The sequence below is a fragment of the Gekko japonicus genome, unplaced genomic scaffold (genome assembly GCF_001447785.1).
Source record: "Gekko japonicus isolate JY-2015 unplaced genomic scaffold, Gekko_japonicus_V1.1 scaffold532, whole genome shotgun sequence".
NCBI lineage: Eukaryota > Metazoa > Chordata > Lepidosauria > Squamata > Gekkonidae > Gekko > Gekko japonicus.
Genome location: NW_015164198.1, coordinates 824831 through 846399, shown reverse-complemented (window position 1 = coordinate 846399; position 21569 = coordinate 824831). Strand labels below are relative to the sequence as shown.

At 45.1% G+C, this 21569-nt stretch overlaps 1 protein-coding gene across 1 annotated transcript; it reads left to right on the top strand.

The window, feature by feature from the left end:
* Positions 1-6227: 6227 nt before the first annotated feature.
* On the top strand, positions 6228-14666 carry LOC107107989 (uncharacterized protein K02A2.6-like; the record flags this gene model as incomplete). Its single annotated transcript, XM_015408373.1, has 3 exons — positions 6228-7412; positions 7563-8219; positions 14649-14666. Coding segments are annotated over 3 exons (1860 nt in total), but the record flags the coding sequence as incomplete, so codon positions are not given.
* Between the last annotated feature and the right edge of the window lie 6903 nt (positions 14667-21569).

The following is a 21569-nucleotide window of genomic DNA, read 5'->3' as shown; positions in this document are numbered from 1 at the left end:
AAAAATCCCTTCTTAGTGAGCACCTATGTCATGGTGGGAGTGCTCTCCCAGAATTTGGTGTTTCTAGGTCCAGTGGTTTAGCCTGGGCGTTGATTTTACAGTGAGGGGACTTTCTTTTATATGTATATAGATTAACCAAGGCAAGCACTAGGTTTGTTTTGGAAAGGCACATCCTCATTAGTGTTAATCAGGGTTAGTATCAGTCCATCTGTACCATTAAACCATGGGCTAGATCAGTGGTACTCACTCTGCAGCTTGTAGAGTCACTTTTTTAAGTATCATCAACCAAAAGAGTCACTTTACTTCCATCCCTTTGAGAGCCAGTTTGGTGTAGTGGTTAAGTGTGTGGACTCTAATCTGGGAGAACTGGGTTTGATTCCCCACTCCTCCACTTGCATCTGGCTGGATTCTGATAAGAGCTGTTCTTGAAAAAGAGCAGTTTCTGTCAAGAGCTCTCTCAGCCCCACAGGGTATCTGTTGTGGGGAGTGGAAGGGAAAGGAGTTTGTAAGCCACTCTGAAACACCTTTGGATAGTGAAGGGTGGGGTACAAATCCAACCTCTTCTTCATCATCATCCTTGGCATGAAGCCTGTGCTCCAGGAAGGATCATGGCATATCTGTCGTCTGGCAATGGCTTTTTCAAGGTGGGAACGACCTTTCAACCACAAGCCCCACTGGGCAATGGCTTCTCTCACTTTCCCAAAACATGGGACAGGGGCCACATTGGGGAACAGTGTTCAGAAGTGCCACAAGTGGCATGTCAGAGAGCCACATGTGGCTCCAAAGCTACTGAGTATCACTGGTTTAGAGCATTAGGAAAGGAATGCAGAGACCCAGGTTCAAATTCTCCCTCTCCCATGAAGCTTACTGAATATTCTTACACTGTCTCAGAGACTAGCCTTTCCTTTCCTTTCCTTTTCAGAGCTCCTTTGGTCAATAGATCTTGAGCAATAACTAAAAGAAATTTAGTTCTGTAGGAAATTATGATAGACAGGAATTTAGCACTGGATAAGGTTATATTCGAATCACTGTCTAGCATCAGGGAATAACATCCCTTTGAAAATTAATGATAAATGTGATAAAAGAGGTAAAATCCACTGATTCCTAAAAAACAATATAAAAGAAACATTTCAGAATTTTATCTGATAAAGTATCAATTTTACCCAGGCCACAAGGACAAAGACAATCTGAATATGGAGTATTACAAAACCTCCCATGCAATATTTCAGAAGAGTTACTGTTAATACAGTTTGAGCAAATGCCCTCGCATAGTGAGAAACTGTTAAATATCTTGTACAGGACAGCAGAGACTGAGGTGGTAAGATACCAAAGAATTGGGTCAAACAAACTCTATGAGCATGAATTACCTTCCTGGTGGAACGAGCTCTCGGAGGAGATCTGGGCCCTGCGGGACCTGGCGCTGTTCCGCAGGGCCTGTAAGACGGAGCTCTTCCACCAGGCCTTTGGGTAAGAGCTGCCACTATTGTACCATCATTATTAACTGGCGCTGGGAAGAGAGAATGACAGTGCCATGTGGAAATGATAGCACTGATTGGATGCACCATCTTAGACACGCCATCTTGATGAAATATTTTGTTTAGAACATCTAGAGCACTTAATATGTTGTAATTTTGTAATAATGGTTTTTATGGTTTTAACTGTTTTTATGTGTTGGTGTATGCCTATTTGTGAGCTGCCCTGAGCCCGCATTGTGGGGAGGGCAGGCTATAAATTGAAATTATAAATAAATAAATAAATAATTTGACACTATTGAGGGTCCCTGCCTTACCCAGCGGGAGAATTTTTTCTAATGCAAGGCCCAGCTGCTGTAATCTAGTGTCAACAGTCTTCATCCATACTGAGAAATGAGCATCTTGTATGAGAGAAAACTGCAATCCATCCGCTTCTATGGCAACGATAGTCTTCTAAGCTTAAAAGCACTAAGCCATGCTCAGGCTCAGAGACTAGCATACTGCAAAGGGTTGTTGTGAGGGTAATATGCTGATATATCATGTATGCTTCCTAGTGCTCCTTGGAGGAAATATGGGATAAAAATACGATAAATAAGGAAAGGGTGGGATTTGAACTAAGAGAAAGGAGTCCATATTCTCCTGCTTTAGTCCAAATTTGGGAAACACACATTTCAGAGAGTCAGTTTCCAGCCTGCTCAGAACTACGGTGTAATACAACTGAGTGCAACTTATAACAGTATGACAGTGCAACCGTATGCTGAGCTGCTCTGGTCTGATCTCAGTGCACTTAGAGTGGAGTAAATCTGCATAAGGCTGCAGTATGAATGTGCCCTCAAGCATTAACACCCCCCCCAACTATTAAACAAACTTGAACTCTGTTAAAAAGCATTTACATTATTTTGTGCTGGTAGAACTGGGAACGTGCATCCACAGGCTATGAGCACCAAAAGTAAACTGGCCTGCCTATTGGAATGTTTTATTCATGGGGAAAATCCTGGCTGTCGTTTGATGGAAAAGGCATGGCATTTGTAACTTGTAAGCAGCCACTTCTATCAAAGTTTACAACCTGTCATACATATCTGTAACTCTGAAGCCGTCTGATAAAGCTATAGTACTCTTTCCAGAATAAGCCATTGTTTAGTTTAGACGGCTCTTGTTTTTGCATGTATGCTTTTAGAACTTTGGGAACAATTGTGAGCCAAAAATGACTAGGAAAGGTTGATTTGTACAGCATTTTAGCATGAGAATTCAGATATCTGCTTCCCATTAAGTGCTACAGTCCTTCATGATTTCATTAGAGTACTTCATATGACAATTCGGCATGCAACAGCACAATGTGTTGTGTCCTTCTAATGCATATTGAGGGCTACTCTTAAAGGCATCTCTGCGAAGATTTCGTCTTTGTTAACGTTTGCCTATAGCAGTCATGTAAATGGAAAGAAATATGGAAAACAGGTTTTGGAAACATCTGAGATTCTGTTTGAGTGGACATTCTGGAAACAAATGTTTGCAAATGGCTGCTTGGTTGTGCATGTTTTACCTCTTACACAGAATCTGGAGGGATTTCAGCATTCTTTTTATTAGCATTGTTATTATTTAATTTGACTCCGTTCCTTCTAAAAATGCATTAAGCTAATGAAGGAAACATTATCAGGAAATGCATTGTGTTTCCAGAGCACCATCAAGCTGGGAGTGTGGGTTTTAGCAAGGATCATATATTGTTTTTAAGGCTCAGGCCATGGTAGTAATCTGGAGAGATGGAAATGGAATGGATTAGAGCGAGAGAGAAATATGTTGTTGTTTTAGGAATGGTGCCATCTCTCTGGCTCATTATCTGAACCAAAATGATATTAACAGCCCTGTCTGTCTACTTCGTGTAGCAAGAGAACCCATCCTGCATCAGCCTGACTGTGTTGGACAGTTATGAAACTCTATACTTAGCTATATACTTACATAAAGAGATAATCTCTCATAAGAACAAAATAAACACAATTCCATATTATTCCTAGGTGGGTAAGTCAATCAGTGATTATAGGGGAAAACACTGAGCAATCATCTGATTACAGCAGAGGTTTTTAGAGGACGGCCCAGCTGTGTTAATACAACTGACAGTGACTAGCAGCTGGAATGATAATTGGAGCAGAAGAATTTCTATACTCTCCCCGTTTGCTAATGACATGTTGGCAAGTGATTTGTGTAGCACTTATTACCCTTAACGTTCCTAGGCATGTCACAGTTCTGTGCTAACTACCCACTCAACCCATATTTAAGGATCTATATGTCATGACCTCACAATGTTACTGTTTAATTCCTTTTGGCGGATTTTGAACAGCCTTACTCAGTTATCACCTGCAGCTACAAAGGGTCATGCCAAGTCTTGTATTGCTGCACCAGTCAATATGGCACCCTCTGTGTGGCAATGCAAAAAGCTCATCTCTACTTGCCACTAAATCTGTAGGGACATGATCCCATAGAAGCTCCTAGCTGAACCAAAGACAAGGCCTTAAGCCAAGTACTTAAGCCACTGAGCAGTATTCTTGCAACACCTCACGTGCTTGGATGCTCCTGAAAACAAACCCTACACATAGACTGTTATGAACTGTCATAAACCCACCCTCTTGGCCTCTGTCTTTGACTCCCTGGTGATCATCTATTTGTGCATGTGGGTATCCTAACCCGTTAACAAAATCCCTCCCATCCTAATTCCTTTGCATGAGAACAAAGCTTGCGTGCAGTGGCACCTTTAAGACCAACAGAGTTTAATTCTGGGTATAAGCTTTCACGAAACCTTGTTGGTACCTGGACTCAAGCTTTGTTCTACTGCAGTAGAAAAGAGCAAGAGTCCAGTAGCACCTTAAAGACTAACAAAATTTGTGTCAGGGTATGTGTAATGTATTGAAATGATTACATGAAGCACCTCATAGGACTCCCATGTTAAGCTTCGAGCCAGACCAGGGCTCCTCTGAGCGAACTTCCTATTGGTCGCTTCGTAACAGCGACCAATCAGAACGATACCATTCCCGAGGAGGGAAAGACTCCCATTGGTCTTTATTCTAGCAATCTCATTGGTTGTTATTTGTAAATAGGCGTGGCTACATTAGCCCGGTTATGTTTAAAAGGAGCATAAGCTCCCACTGTTTTCTGTTCTGGTTTCTTACTGAGTTAGTGCTTGCTCGTTACTTCCAATAAAGCTGAATCACTTGCTGAATCACTGTACGAGTCCTTTGTTAGCGCGATCTAACAATTGGCGACGAGGATGGGATGTTAGAGCAGGTAGGCAGCCCTGCGGACATCCACACTTCGGACTCGGAAGAAAGCGGGCAGAGCACAGCAGCCGATCCGGCGGAGGCGCCACCAGCTCCGGTGCCCAAGTCTCCCCCGATGGCTGGAAGCCAGAAGTTCGAGTGCTTCGAACCCTCCTCAGAAGACTGGGACTCCTACCTGTCCAGGTTCGAGTTCCATCTGGAGACCCACGACATCACCGATGAGGCGAAGAAACGAGCATGCCTCCTGAGTTCCTGCGGGAAGGGGACCTTCGACATAGCCAGGTCGTTGGTGGCCCCAACTGATATAAAGACTGTCACCTACGCTGACATCACGGAGAAGCTTAAGGCTCACTATTCTCCACAACCGTCGGAGATCGCCTGCCGGCACGCTTTTTACAAGCGGAACCAGGCCGGAGGCGAGACCATCGCAGATTTCGTGGCGGCCCTTCGCAAAGCCGCACGGCCATGTAATTTCCACAACGTGGAGGAAGCCCTCAGAGACCGTCTCGTCTGCGGTCTCAAAGATGAAAGGCTGCAACAGAGGCTGTTCGCCCGCACCACCCTGACCTGGGCAGTGGCCTACGAAGAGGCCGTGGCCGCGGAAGCAGCGGAGAAGTCCACGAAGGAGGTCCGCCAGCGGGTGGCAGAGCCCAGTATACACGCTCAACGAGACAGCGAGGGCGAAGACGCGGATGATGACGTCAACGCGGTTCGAGGCAAGCGGACCCCAGCGAAGACTACCAACGTCAAGCCTTGCTCCGGTTGTGGCGGGAAGCACCAGCGCGGCTCCTGTTGGGCTCGTGATGTCGACTGCAGAGCGTGTGGGCGGCGTGGTCATCTGGCCAGAGTCTGCAGATCAGCGAAGAAGGATCCCTCAACTAACAACCGGTCAGCGCAGAGGGGCACTCCAGTCAGCACCCAAGGCAAGACCCGTTCCTCAGCATCGGAAGCAAGCTGCCAGTTGACGGCGACCTTGTCGAGCGCATCGGCCGTAAATCGCACCAGCAGCCAGGGCAAGATCACCGTGACTCCACTCCTCGACGGCCGACCCTGTACAATGGAGGTGGACTCAGGATCGTCCGTGACGGTGATTTCTGCCGCGTCCTGGCGCCAGTTGTTCCCGAACCGAAGCCGGCGGCGGCTCCAGCCTGCGGGAACCAGAGTGTCCGACTTCCAGGGCAACCGAATTCCCTTGGCCGGACGGGACTCTGTTACTGTTGAGTATAAGGGGAAATGTGTTAAACTGTCATTCCTGATTGCAGAGGGAGACCGGGTTAACCTGCTAGGGTTAGATTGGTTTGAGCCATTGGGCATCGGTATTTCTGGGATTAACAGGATGTCTGAAAATAAATGGGGCATGCTGTACGACCTGTTCCCTGATGTATTTGCCGAAGGGTTGGGAAGGTACAAGGGCCCCCCGGTTGCGTTTGACTTAGATCCGTCAGTCAAACCTATTAGGTTGAAGTATCGGAAAGTACCTGTGTCTCTCAAACATAAGGTGGAAAAAGAGATTGACAAACTAGTTGAGCAAGGGGTTTTAGAGCCAGTACCATACAGCAAATGGGAGACCCCGATCGTAACCCCTGTCAAATCAGATGGGTCCATACGACTATGCGCCGATTACAAATGTACGATTAACAAGGCGCTGCAGCAACATTCGTACCCGGTCCCGGTAATAAGCCACATTTTGGCTTCCCTGGGGGGTGGCAAGATTTTCGCCAAATTTGACCTGGCCCAGGCATACCAGCAGTTGCCTGTCACCCCGGAGGCTGCCGAGGCCCAAACAATTGTAACCCACCAAGGGGCTTTTAAAGTGAACAGGCTGCAATTCGGGGTCAACGTAGCACCTGGGATTTTTCAGGGCCTCATGGAACGTCTACTAAGGGGGGTACCTGGCACAGTGCCCTATTTTGACGACGTGCTGATTGCGGGCGGGTCTGAACAGGAACTACTGGACCGGGTTAAAGAGGTCCTCAGGCGTTTTCAAAATGCCGGCCTCAGAGTTAAGCGCTCAAAATGCACGCTCGGGGTGGAAAGTGTGGACTTCCTGGGGTTTCGCATTGACGCAGAGGGAGTCCACCCCACGGATGAGAAGGTATCTGCAATCCAAAACGCCCCCAGGCCGGTGAGTAAGAAGGAGCTCCAATCCTTTTTAGGACTCCTGAATTTTTATCATGCGTTTTTACCGCATAAGGCATCAGTGGCGGCCCCTTTGCACGCGCTTTTGCACAAGGAGGCAAAATGGAAGTGGGGGCAGGCCGAGGAAAAGGCTTTTGTGGGAGTCAAGGAGCTGCTGACATCTAATGCCGTACTCACGCATTATGATGAACACAAGCTCCTGGTGTTAGCTGCTGACGCTTCACCGTTTGGAGTAGGCGCAGTTTTAAGCCATCTGATGCCTGATGGGAGCGAAGCGCCTATCGCTTTTTATTCTAGATCACTATCTGCGGCAGAGCGGAACTATGCCCAGATAGACAAGGAGGGTCTGGCGTTGGTAGCGGCTGTCAAAAAGTTCCATGATTTTATTTTTGGCAGACGATTTTTGCTGGTCACTGACCACAAGCCGCTACTGGGGATTTTTGCGCCCGATAAGCAATTGCCAAACATCATGTCCCCACGCATGCTTAGATGGGCGATATTTTTGCAGGCTTATGATTTTGACTTAGAGCACCGGCCTGGGAAAGCGATTGGGCATGCGGATGCCCTCAGCCGGTGCCCGGTGCCGGACATTGGCGCAGACCCTGCCCCCGCCTGTGAGGTCTTGGCAATTGAGGAGCTTCCTCGACCCCCGGTATCATCCAGGGACATTGCAGCACACACGGCCAAGGATAGCGTGCTGTCCCGAGTATTAAACTGGGTTTGGAGGGGGTGGCCGGTTGGAAGCGTTGAACCGGAGTTCGGCCCTTACAAAAGCCGTCAAAATGAACTATCCATTTCTAAGGGCTGTGTATTATGGGGGAACAGGGTGGTGGTTCCTGACAAACTCAGGACGAGAGTGTTAGAGTCGCTGCACGAGGGTCACCCCGGTATGGTACACACCAAAGCGTTGGCCAGAGGGTATGTCTGGTGGCCGGGGCTGGACAAAGAGATCGAAGAATGGGTACGAGGGTGTCCCAAATGCCAGCAAGTCAGACCCGATCCCCCACAAGCTACACCCCAAGGCTGGGAGTCATCTGGTAAACCCTGGGCCAGATTGCATATAGATTTTGCTGGCCCTCTCCAAGGGCAAATGTTCCTAATTGTGGTGGACGCTATGTCCAAATGGCTGGAGGTCGTGCATATGAAATCGACCACATCACTTGCTGTGATCCATGCGCTCCGCCGACTTTTTGCCACCCACGGGTTGCCTGACGTCATCGTCAGTGACAACGGGCCTCAATTTGTGTCTGAGGAATTTAGGCTCTTCCTCACGAGTAATGGCATACGCCAAATGACTTCGGCCCCTTTCCATCCGGCATCTAATGGCCAAGCCGAACGGATGGTCAGGACGGCCAAAGAGGCCCTGGGTAAAATGGACGAAGGGGACTGGAGCCAGAGGCTGGGCTCCTTTCTTTTGCTGCAGCACACCACCCCCTGTAGTGCTACAGGCCGTAGTCCGGCCGAATTGTTAATGGGGCGGAGACTCACGACCCGTTTGAACCGTATGCACCCAGACCTATCAGAAGATCAGTCCGAGCGTACCACTGCGCAACCGAAGGTGCGCATGTTTGAAAAAGGGGACAAGGTTTTCGCACGAAATTATGCAAACGGGCACTTATGGCTTCCTGGGGTTATATCCGACTCTGTGGGTACTCGAATGTATGTGGTGCAGTTAGCTGACGGTCGAATATGGCGGCGCCACATAGATCAGTTAAGGAGACGTTGGGCTAGGGACAGCGCTGACTCTCCGACGGCTGAATCCCCTGATGTCGAGTGGACACCCCCAGAGCAGGCGGTGAGTACCGAAAGGCCCGGTACTGTTCCTGAGTCAGGGCAGAACCCTGTGTGCGGGGCTGAAATCCCAGTCGAGTCTGTGCCTGATACAGGCTGTAGTGAACCCCACTCTGACCCACAACCTTGTCTGCCCATGGAGCCTGCACCGCTCCGCAGGTCCCAGCGTTCGCGGCAAATGCCGACTTATCTGAAGGACTATGAGTGTAAATACTGTTGGAATAACTGATGTACAAAGGTTGATTGCATGTTTGTAAATAATAAAACAATTGGGATGATGGCTTAACTTAGGGGGGAGGAATTGTAATGTATTGAAATGATTACATGAATCACCTCATAGGACTCCCGTGTTAAGCTTCGAGCCAGACCAGGGCTCCTCTGAGCGAACTTCCTATTGGTCGCTTCGTAACAGCGACCAATCAGAACGGTACCATTCCCTAGGAGGGAAAGACTCCCATTGGTCTTTATTCTAGCAATCTCATTGGTTGTTATTTGTAAATAGGCGTGGCTACATTAGCCCGGTTATGTTTAAAAGGAGCATAAGCTCCCACTGTTTTCTGTTCTGGTTTCTTACTGAGTTAGTGCTTGTTCGTTACTTCTAAATAAAGCTGAATCACTTGCTGAATCACTCTACGAGTCCTTTGTTAGCGCGATCTAACAGTATGAGCTTTCTTGAGTCACTGCTCACTTCTTTTTTGTTCTACTGCTTCAGACCAACATGACTACCCATCTGGATCTCCCTTGCATGAGGTTAGAGAGCTCTTTTTTTAGTAGTTTGGCCACAATCTGGATCATTGTTCCCTCTAAGCTGAGTTAGTGTGAACTAGCTCACAGTTTTTTAGCCTCCGGCGAACACATTTTTGTCTTAGCTCAGGAAGGAGGGCTCCAGAGCAAACTAATTTAAGCAGTAGCCAAATCGCTCGCTCACAACTTTAATGCCAGTAGCTCACAAAGTAGAATTTTTGCTCACAAGACTCCAAAGCTTAGAGGGAGCATTGATCAGGATCCTGATCCTTTCCCTAGCTGCCCCCCAACCCCAGTTCACAAGAAGGTGGTGTGTGATAAAGAATGAACTTCCTAATTTTTGCCTAAGCTATTCCTCTAGCATGGCTGGGCCTAGGTTTTCCTGTGTGAATGAACAACTAGGCGCATTGGTAAGAGTTATGAGCAGTTAGAACACATGAAGAATCTGTAAAGGTAAAGATCTTTAATAATTAGGCTTAAATACTACCTAAATCCTGGTGGTTTAAGTTGCAATGTGAACCTTAAGGGAGTTATGGGATGGTTGTGAATGGTTGTGTGAGTGTATGAGTATGGTTGTAGATCACCGAATGATTGCACCTTTAATTTCGTTGTACTATGTACAATAACAATAAAGTATATTAATAATAACAATAACAATAACAATAATAATATCCAAACATAGGCCCCGGTCACACGGAGCATTAGCCACGCTAGAGAGATGGAAGATAGGCGGATTTTCCGGGTGCGATCTCAACGCCACATCTGGGCTCAACCGAGGCTTCCCGCCGAAGATGCACGGCAAAAAACTAGTACCTCGGAGGTACTAGTTTCCGGAAACCACAGGGCAAGGGCGGGCGTCTGATCGTGTTTCCAGTGGCATCCGGTGCCCACCCATGCCCCATTGCGAAAAGGTTTTTTTCCTTTGAAGTCTCCAGGGATGCGCACAAGCACCCAACGGGGCATGTGCATACTTCAGGTTAAAACAAAACAAAACACAATCCCGTTTGCCGTGCCGCGCCACTTCTTTGGTGCGTCGTGTGATTGGCACCTCCCCCCTAACCATGGGACCGCGACGGGACCGCGAGGGGACGCCTGATCGCGCAGTCGCGCGTTATTTCGCTGCGGGGCAAACAGCCACGCCTCCCCCCCTGTGATATCCGGCCCTTGTGACCGGGGCCATAGATACATAGAAATCCATTCAGAGCAGAGCTAGGAATGTTTTAGGTTGTGAGAAAGAAACCAAAAAAGAGAAACATTTGCTAAGCCTAAACGGACCAGTGTTCTATTTCAGCATTTATTTATTTATTTATTTATTTTTATATATTACATTTGTTAATCGCCCAATCCCTGCTAATACAGGGCTCTGGGTGACGTTCAACATTCATAAAAGTGTATCAAGATAGAACAATTAAAACATTAATAGCACATTTCAAACAGATCGGATGGCGAGTACTTATTTATTCAGTTTCAGACTGCTGGCTCCTTCGTGGGCAAGGGAGAGGAGGGTGAGGCAGATATAAGAAGCAGCAGGATTGGAAAAGGGTGCTAGGATGGAAACTGTTGCTGTCCTCAAACAAAAGCCTAGGAAAGGGCACAAATGAAGGCTCCTCTCTAGCCTTGGCATAGACTTCGAGTTTTATTCTAACAGTTCCTCCTTCTTGGTGCACATTGCACAGAGTTTTAACTGTTTGTCCCTAGCTTGGGGAGGGTTTTTGTGGACACAGGCAGAACTCTGTGGGTTTAGCGACACTATTCTGCCCAAAGGCCAACAAACCAGTGATTCCCCAGTTGGGAATTAAAAACTGTCCATCTTGGCGCTTTGATAGTCCTGGCCAAATGGCAGTTTGGGGCTCCTTGTCCGATTTGTTACCCTAAACCTGTCTTCTTGGAGTAACTTCAGAGAATTGTCTCTCATCCCATAAACGAAATTTTGCTCTATGTGTGCTTCTCTCCTGGTGCTGCCAAGGATGGCCTGTGCCATGGAACCTGCTTTTTCTGGCACTAGGTGCTTATGCTCCGAGCAGCCCCAAAATACCTGGTGTGAGAGGAATGTGTCCTGCACTAAGTACCTGTCCCTGCAGCACCTAGAGAGAAGCACGCCCAGAGAAAATGTATAGGATCTAAGCCATTGTTTTTGCATCGGCCAATGTTTTAGTTTGCTTATTTCTTTGATATGTAAATCTTGCTTCTGCAAGATTTGTGCAAATCTGCACTTAGGATGCAATCCAAAGCACACTTGTCTGGGAGCAGCATAACGAGACTTACTTCTGAATAGACTTGCGTAGGATTGTGCTGACAGCATGGTTCACAACAGTATTTAAAAACAGTAGACACCAGAAGTTTTATAAAACAATCAAAACTGAACACAAAAGCTTCTAGATTAGATTAGCACCAGTTCCCGAACACTTTCTTGAAAAAACAGATGTTGCAGGAGCTGTTGAAAGCTGACAGAAAGGTGATCTGATGACTTCCTCCTAGGAAGCCATTTTGTAACTCCAGGATAACCACAAAGAGAGTACTTCTTGGAGAGGCAAACCATACGTTCTATGATGCTAGAAAGCATAATACACAGTAGAACAGAATGTGCACATGGGGAAGTAGACTCGGTTGTATTTTTTAACTGTATGATTTGCCTGGATCTTTTGACAAAAAAAACGTGGAGTATAAGCTGGCATTGTGGTAGGGTTGCCAACCTCTAGGTGAGGCCTGGAGATCTCCCGGAATTACAACTGACTACAGAGATAGATCAAGTCCCCTGGAGGGAATGTCAGCTTTGGTGGGTGGACTCTATGTATGGTATCACATCCCTGCTGAGCCCCCACTCCTCCCCAAACCCCACCCTCCCCAGGTTCTGCCCCCCAAATCACCAGGAATTTCCAAACCTGCAGCCGGAAACCAATGGGATAACTGATGCCTCATTTTCATTTGTTGTGAAATAGCCTCTCTGACTTTAGCATCTCTGACAGCTTTTTGCATCAGGAAGGGAGAATTTCACACACCCACATAAATAAATTCCTACCAGAAACCCCAAGAACCTGAAATTACTGTACTGCAAACTTTTGCTGCTTGCAAAATAAACACAGAACATGTGATAAACTCATAAATAGTTGTGTAATAAACATGTGACAAATGATTGCCACGGGCTGAGGATGATTCTTGCATTACTTCAGCAGAAATAACAACAAAGCAACAGGAGGAAAGAGATGCATATCACTGTGAGCAGAGGGATAAGATGGGGGTGAAGTTCAGTGGCACTACCTTTGGGTCCAATCACTGGCATTTCTGATTAAATTAGTTGGGCTGGGAACACCTAACAATTCCAGGGTGACCCACAAATCATAAGATTTTCCAGAATGGATGTTTCACTGTACATGCATGTTAAATCTTGTTCTACATTGCTCTTCCTGTGGTGAACTGCAGGCATAGTCAAGACCTGACAAATGACCCAGGAAGGAAGGAACACAGTTTGAGGTGGTGGGTGGAAAACAGCATGAGATAAGTTACAATTCTTAGGAGAGTGCCGTTTACTTCTGAAGAAAGAAACGGAACAACAGCATGGAAACCAAAATTATCTAACATTTCTGTCTCAAAACAAACAACATTGCTTGGGAGAGGAAGGATTAATTGAGGTATTGATATCTCCTCAGTCCCTTTGGTTGCTGAAAAGAGATTTGAAAGATAAAATGGGCAGTTTTGTAATTTACTTGTGGATAAATACTTTTGGCCTGGAGTAAGTAATTGTATTGTTAGCTACAAAAACACAACCAGGTGCCATTTGATTTTTGTTTTTTTAGGCTCCTTCAAAGAACAGACTTCTTTGTCCGAAATGCTATGTGCTATGGAAATCCTTTATTGCTAATGACAGTTATTTGGAAGAGTGCAGTAGGCAGAGGGCCAAGTCCAAAAAACTTTGTTTCAAAAAGAAGAGAGAAATCTTTTTGATGATGATTGCTACTTGGTATGTATGTAGCTCCTGGACATTCCTCAGGTTTTCATTTGTGTTAGTTATTGAACCATTTCTGCAGGATTATGGCATTTTCTGACTCCTCGGAGTAGTTGTTAGCTAAAGCAAATATAGACAATCAGGACATGCAGGTAAGTGTGAACGATAAAATTATTAGTACTGTTTTTCTCTCCCACCCACCCCCAGTCTCTTCGTTACCAATTCCTGCTCCAAAATGGACTAGAATATGACCGAGATGAGCAGAGGGGGGGAAGTATAGCCTTTAAAAACATCAAAGTCACCCGGGGACTGCTGTACAAAGAGGCAACCTCAGGGAGGGGGGGTTTCCAACCAACTGTCCCACCAGCCCATCTCCACTTTCACATTCGCCTTCTGTGTCTTGCTAGGGCTGCCAGACCCTTGGCTCAGGTGAGGGTTTACCCACTTTTTTGGGCGTCAACCCACCCCCAAGCCCGAACACCCGCTGCAACCCCTCTTCCTTCTCTCTTGACAAATTTTTGCAGAGGGGAGGGAGGGGGCAGCTGTGGGCATGCGGGGCACCGCTGGCTGGAAGCACTTAAAGGTACCCTTTAAGTGCTTCTGGCCAGCAGGGACTGGCCATGTGCACCTGAACTCCAAGCAACAGTGCTGCTTGGAGATTGGGTGTACAGGGCCCCGCTGGCTGGAAGTGTTTAAAGGGTTCCTTTAGGTGCTTCCAGTCAGTGGGGACTGGCCCCAGGTGCCTGGTCTCCAAGCAGCACGGGGCCCCGCAGGCTGGAAGTGCTTAAAGTGACAGTGGCTGCCCCCTCCCTCCCCTCTTGCAAGATTTAGAGGGCCCTTTAAATCTTGCAGGAGGTTAGGGAGAGGGGTGGCCATCCGACAGTGTTCTTTGGGGTGGGGCTTGGGGGTGAACCTCCCCAAAGTCCCCCCCCAGGGACAAAATTGGACAAGGCAACCCTAGGCCTTGCCCCCCCTCCTTCTTTCTTTGCCCTACCTTTTAGCTGAACAATCTAACCCTCCTCTTAATTCCCCACACATTTTCTAAAGTACAGCAATACATGTCTGCTGTGTTCTTAATGCTAGGCATCAGCATAGTTTCAAATAGGAATACAGTTTAATGAATACACTTATTTCCCTGTCTGGAGCTACAGTGAGTACAACTTCCCCTTTCCCTATTCCTGCCCATACCAAGTCCTGAAGTGGACTTCCGCAGTCTGAAACACTGGCCTGGATTAAAGGAACTGAGTTATCAAAACACCATAATGCCCTATAGTGTTTCTGAAACTCTTGTAGGATTCTTTCCTCCTGTGAGAGTTTGGACCCTTGTAGGGGGCACTGTTGGTAATGGAATAGCCTGTGTGAGGCCAGTAGGGGAGTCAGAACATGTAGGGAGCTTTGGACAGGAGCCAATGAGCAGGACTGGTTAGTAGTTCTCAAGAACTAAGGGCAGAATAATCTGTTTCTTCTGCAAGTTCGAGAGCAGTAACACTTTCTAACAGACATTAGTCCTTAAAGAGAGCCAGTTTGGTGTAGTGGTTAAGTGTGCTGACTCTAATCTGGGAGAACCGGGTTTGATTCCCCACTCCTCCACTTGCACCTGCTGATGTGACCTTGGGTCAGTCACAAGCTCTGGCACAGCTGTCCTTGAAAAAGAGCAGTTTCTGTCAGAGTTCTCTCAGCCCCACCCACCTCACAGGGTGTCTGTTGTGGGGAGGGGAAGGGAGAGGAGTTTGTAAGCCGCTCTGAGACACCTTTGGGTAGTGAAGGGCGGGGTATAAATCCAATCTCTTCCTCTCTCTAAATCAGCCTTATCATATTTTGTTATCATTTTTATAAGATTTTTTCTCTCTGACAATACTCAAAGTTAGTTACTACTTTCTCCTTTTAATACAAGAAGTATATGTTTCGAATGTTATCTATATAAGTACTGGTTTTACAAAATTTTGAGAATCTTCGTGAAATGGAAGACATCATAATGGAATCTCCCAAACTTTGTAAGATTATTGTATAACTTATAAGTATTTTGTTCCTTCTTTTGTTCAATATATTGTATCTCTTTATTGTTCAATAAAATTTTTTACAAAAAAAGAGAGCAGTAACAAGGCAATATTAAGAAATTATTGCTCTGCTGCTGTTGAAAATGTAGATCGTTCTGAATTGGGGAGGTTTTTTTAAAAGCCATTGTGAGCTGAGCCCATAATGACTAACAACTCAGATTTGATTGTTTAATAGCTTGCCCAAGAAAAACACTTTCCATTAGTAGACTGCCCTACCTGCTGGTGGTGAACAGAAGGAAAGAGGGATCAGCAGCAATGAAGGTGGAGAACTTTAGCAGCAACAAATAGCTCACCTTTATGTCCTGGACAATTCATCCTGGGAATATTGGAAATGGTATTCTCAGGGACTTCAGGTCAAGTCTGTTGAATCGAGACCCAGAGTGTCAGACTAGGATATGAGAGACCCAGGTTCAAACCCCCACTCTGTCATGGAAGCTTGCTGGGTGACCTTGGGCCAGTCATGCACTCTCAGCCTAACCTGCCTCACAGGGTTGTGGTGAACATAAAATGGAGACGAGAATGGTGGAAGCCACTTTTGGACCCCACTGGATAGGAAGGTGGGGTGTAAGTGAAGCAAATAAATTAAAAGAATTGAATATTCTGTCCCCTAGTACTGGGCACTCCATTTCTCAGGCTCCCTGTTGGCAGTGGGAACTCCTGAGCAGCTTCAAGTCTATGAAGGCCCTTTTCACTACTCAAACCCTCACTTCCATTCTGCCATGCACGTCGACTGCACTGAATTAGTAGCTTGTAAGGATGAAGATACAAACTGAAAATGTGGCAATCTGCATGTGCACAGAACCCAAAAAGAGACGTATGGCAGATGAGTAGTGCATTGGAGGTGCTCTGGAAACAAGGTCATATAAAAATTCTGAACCAGGGGGAAATTTGGATTGGGAGAGTATGGTAAGCATCCCTACTTACCTAAAGAAAAAACATATCCTGACTGGCACTGCTGACACTCTGAGCTGGGGTGATTTTTGAGACTCCACCCTATCCCCCTTTTTTAGTTCTCTTCTATATAAAGTAGTCCCTGCAAATAGAAATCTAGCACACGGTGCTAGAACTTTTTGTTTCAGTTGCAGGGACTTTGTTTACATTGGGGACACCACTTATGATGGCACCTTCCTTCATTCTGAAGTGGCATTGATTGCAGCCACACAACGAGGAAGTGGTTTCCTTTAAAAGTTTACAAACTGGGTAATATTTGGCAGTCAACCGTTCAGCCTTCTTTGAATGGAAAGGCATTCAGGGAAGGTGGCTTTAACTTAAGAACTGAGCCACCAAGTTGGATTTCTTGTCACTGGTTTCTGCCATTTCCATGCTTGTTCAGTCAGTTAAAAATTATTAGGCTTGTCTCGTGTGTCTCATGTATTTATCCCCGGTACTTTTGCTTCTGTGCAAGTGTACCTTGTTCTAAAAATAGTGAGGTATGTAAAGTGACAGAGTTAATCTCTGCCTTTCCACAGTGTCAACTCATCTGCCTATGCCACTTAACTTTCTTGTATCATAAATTATGTGAATTTTTGCCTTAACAATAGAACTCAAGGGTTTTTGTTTGTTTGTTTTTGTAGTTTTTTAAAAGAATGCAGTGATGCAACCTGCTGTACTAATAGGTAAGAATATTTAATAGTGGGGGGGAGATCATATGGTTGGCTTTGTATTAATGTTTTGCTGCCATCGGTCATCAGGAGGAAGGAATAGAATGGGGAAAGAAAACCAGAGTTGCACACTTATCCTACAATTGGTACTGGTATATGTGCCTGGGTCAGCCCAAGCCCTTACAATAAAAACAAAAGGGTATAGGTCAGGATCCAAAGAACACAAGCTGATAGGGGCTGTGGGAGTTGTGAACCAGTAGTCCCAGGGTCAAATGTCATCTCAGTCATGAAAGCAGTAATTTATCTTAGATAAAGAACTCCTGTTTTATGCATCTAGTTCTAGTTTATCCCCATCTTGGTATTTAAACATTTGTCCCTTTAGGGAGTCCATAGTTTGATGCTAGACAGACTTGACCTTTATATCAGTGCTTCTCAGACTGAATTATGACCCAAATGTAGGTTGAGAGGCTCAAGCTACTGATCTGGGAGAAAAGGCTCTGGGCCTCACAGTAGTGAGAAAAGGGAGATGAGAGTGCAGAACCACGGTTGGGCAGGAACTAGAAAAATGCAGTTCGTGTCAGTTTGTGGTTCATGGCTGAAGCATGAAATGAACTGGTTCATGGTTTGTGCAGTCCCTTTCAACAGGATTTGCAGAAAGCCTGAAAAAGCAACCTGCCCCACTGCTCAGCTGTTTTGCTTTCTTGTTCAGTCCCTTTAAAGGGGCTGCACAAGAAAGTCTAAAAAACAGTTGAGTGGTGAGAGGTGCTCCCCACCACTCAGCTGTTTCACTTTCTTTCATTTTAAATGGACTGCACAAGAAAGCCCTTTAACACCCTTTTTTCTGCTCTGTCCATGAACCACCACAAACTGCTTTAAAAGTTCATGGAAGTTTATGATGGTAGACCCATCATGAACTTCAGTTTGCGAACCATGAACAGGGCAAAATTCATGATGAATTTTGCTTCATGGTTTGGTTCATGTCCTGTTCCCTCTTATTTATTTTCTATACACCTATTGCAGGAAATGATGGATGTAGCCTATGCCTATCGCCTCCTGAATTCACACTGCCAGTGGTCTGCAGCCTTGACCCAAAGGTAGGATACGTTTAGAAGTAAATCCGTCTTTAAAAAGTTTAAGAACTATTTCTCTATGTTGCAGAAGAAGGGAGGAGGAAAAGATGAAAGAAAACAAAGGATAAGGCATGTAGGAGGACAGAAGAACAAACATTTTGCTTTCTGAAATTTCCTTACCTGAATTATGGCACATCCTTCTAATCTTACCTACTGTACATTGCCATAAGGATTACTGAAATAGGGTGCATGATGCACTTGGAATTTGGAAAAGTAGTACATAAATGCTACGTATTAGCTAGTCCTGTGCATTCCAAGTGGAATGCTGGCTTGGGTTTACCATTCATCAACACCAATTCTGCATGGCAAACCCATTTTGAAACAGAATGGACTGCTTGAAATATGTCCTCAGGGTCAGCTGAACAGTGAAAAAAATCAACAACCCTGCCTGACACACCTCCAAACTTTGGAATATGTAAAATAGCTCTTTGGAATGTGCTTAAGGTCAATTGAAATTAATATTATATATCAAATTGTTTGTTGAATTGTACTAGTAATTCAGAACATCAGACTAGTCTCATAGGCAGCATGTCCCATCCTAAGTATTTGCCGTTGAAGCAGGTTTTGTACCTTTGCTTGTTACGGTTAGTGAAGCTACCATGTATTTGTGGTGAACCCTCATGTACTTTGTTGTGTGCTTATTATGGCAATATGCTGGAGAAACCTCCCATTGTTTCCAGGATACTTTAGGTGAGGTACAAGATTTCTGAGAATTCAGTCTCAGTTGGGTAAAAAGGGGCACTTGTGCCCAGAAATGTGTTTCCCATTGAAACCAATAGAAATATCTTTTGGGTAGATTTAGTATCTATAATTATAATATTAATGAATCTTTTAAGTTACAAATGACCTGTAGTAACCTTTTTTGCATATGTAGGGCCCCGGTCACATGGAGCATTAGGCACACTAGAGAGACGGAAGATAGATGGATTTTCCGGGCGCGATCTCACCACCACATCTGGGAAGTGTAGAGCTCCCGTGGTGCACCCAAGGCTTCCCGCCGAAGATGCGGAAACCGCGGGGCAAGGGCGGGCGTCTGATTGCGTTTCCGGTGGCAGTTCCCGCGCCCGCCCATGTCCCCTCACAAAAAGGTTTTCCCCCCCAAGTCTCCACGGATGCGCACAAGCACCCAACGGAACATGCACACATTTCAGTTAAAAAAACCCCACAACCCCATTTTCCGCGCCGCTCCACTTCTTTGCCGCGTCGTGTGATCGGCACCTCCCCCCTAACCACAGGAGCTCGACGGGACCGCAACCCGATGCCTGATCGCGTAGTTGTGCGTTAGTTTGCTCCCGGGGAAAACAGCCACGCCTCCCCCCCGCATTTTCCTGCCCATGTGGCCGAGGCCTAGATTATATATCAGAATACTAGATATTATGGTAAAAGAGAGAAGGATTTCATTTTCATGACTTTTTGTTGACCATCACAGTTGGATTAGCAAAACTAGACTGGGTGGATCTTCCTTTGATTCAGCAAGGTCATTCTCATCTTTATACAGTATAATCATTTTTTCCCTGGACTAAATTTTACTTCTGAAAAAGCATTAGATTTCCAGCCACACTGGCTTTCTAAGAATGTTAACCATAATAGAAGGCCCTCAGCCTTCTTTGGATTGGGACTATAGCACTTTCTTTTTATGCATGCAAAAAGTTTTTAAAAATCAATTTAATGGTGTTCTAGAGTGGAGCCCCCAAGCCACTTGGTCATTTGTCTCTTGAATTAAATTTTTACTTGAGAAAGTTCAGTGGCTGGAATACCTAGATGAAAGATGTGCAGGTAAATTGTAATATTTGGTCTTCCTGCTTCTGGCAAAGCCCTTGGCTTTTACTGAATTTCTTATTTCCCTTCACTTAGTCAGAAGGAATTACACTAGAAAACTGACCTTTTATTTTAAACTTCCAAATAACATTCACCCTTGGGAGGCAACAGCTTCTATTTTTTATGTTTCCCTCCAGTCACTCCCTGTTCGTCTATCCTGAGTTACCACAAAATCCCATTGTTTTAAATATAGAAACTCCATGCGTGGGGAAATAGTTATTTGCTCCACCTACCTCATAGGAACAAACCCAACCTATCATATTGCTTTGTAGGCCAGCTGAGTTCAATCATTGATCTTATTGCTAAAAGTGACAAAGTTAATACTAAGTATAAAAATAAAAAAATATTCAGTGACGAATATTCAGTGTCTTCCATACCATGAGCTACAAGGCATTCTCTTCAACAGTAGATATTCAATATGATTTTTTCTTATGAAAATTAAAAACCCCATATTCAAGAACTATATAATTTTTCTTTGTTTGTTTTTTTAAAAGAATTCCATAGCATCCTTATTATTCTTAAAATATCTTGGATTTAATTGAGTGGGTTATACTTAATAGTGATATCATGTTTGGAAGAAATGCTGTTCTCAGTATTTGTACCCTCTATGTTTGCAGAAGGCCATGACCACAGTAACCACATTAAGTTGGCTTACAAAGAGTTTTCTTTCCTGAGGTAGATCAGAAAGACATGGAGCCCTTCAATGTTCTAATCCGTGGTTTAAGCATCTACTATTTGAAAGTACTTTGCTGTCAGTACATATAAACAATAATGCAAAATGCTTTCCAGTATGTAAAACATACGAAAGCAAAGGACTCCCCCCCTCCTTCTAAACTTGCTGCCTTCCCTGTTGATGAGGAAAGGTGTGATTTTCACAACATGACTTTATTTAATTCAGCTAATGATCTGAATTTTAAAAGAGATGTTTTTACCGTAGGTCTGAAATTTGTGCTCTGAATATTCTAAAATTATTAAATGGGCATATTTTCAAACCAGACTTAGAACTGGAACTACTTCCAGCATGTAACGTTTTGTTTTCTTAAGTGCTGAAAAGGGCCTCCTGCTTTAGGCAATTAGGGGGCACTTTTTGCAAACAGATATGCATTGTTTCAGTGCTGTGGTGATTCTCGGAGCTATTTCTCTTCTTTGCCTCAGCCTTATTTGCCAACAACGCTGTTTAATCTTATTGGCTGTGACGACCTATGTGATTGTCAATGTAATGACATAACAGGTGCTCAAACAAAACTATGTGGGTTACCACAGCCAATTCAATTAAACAGTGGTATAGACAAATGAGACGGAGTACTGAGAGGTTAAAGAAAAAGAGCGGGAAAATGGTGCCAGGCACCAGTAGCAGCCAGGAGAACAAAAGGGTGCCAAACACTATTAAACAAAGGAAATGTTAGACAAAGGGAGTATTTTGGGGGTAGGTATTAGAGTATATTCATCATAACCAAAAAAAAAAAATCCCCAAAGCCTAGTTTCCCAAGCTGTTAAATGACTGGAGAACATGAATTATTTGCCTGTCATGCCTCATTTTCAGATGGGCATTGTAATTCTGAATTAAGGCACAGAGAAGAGGATACAAATGCCATTTCAGTTAAGCAG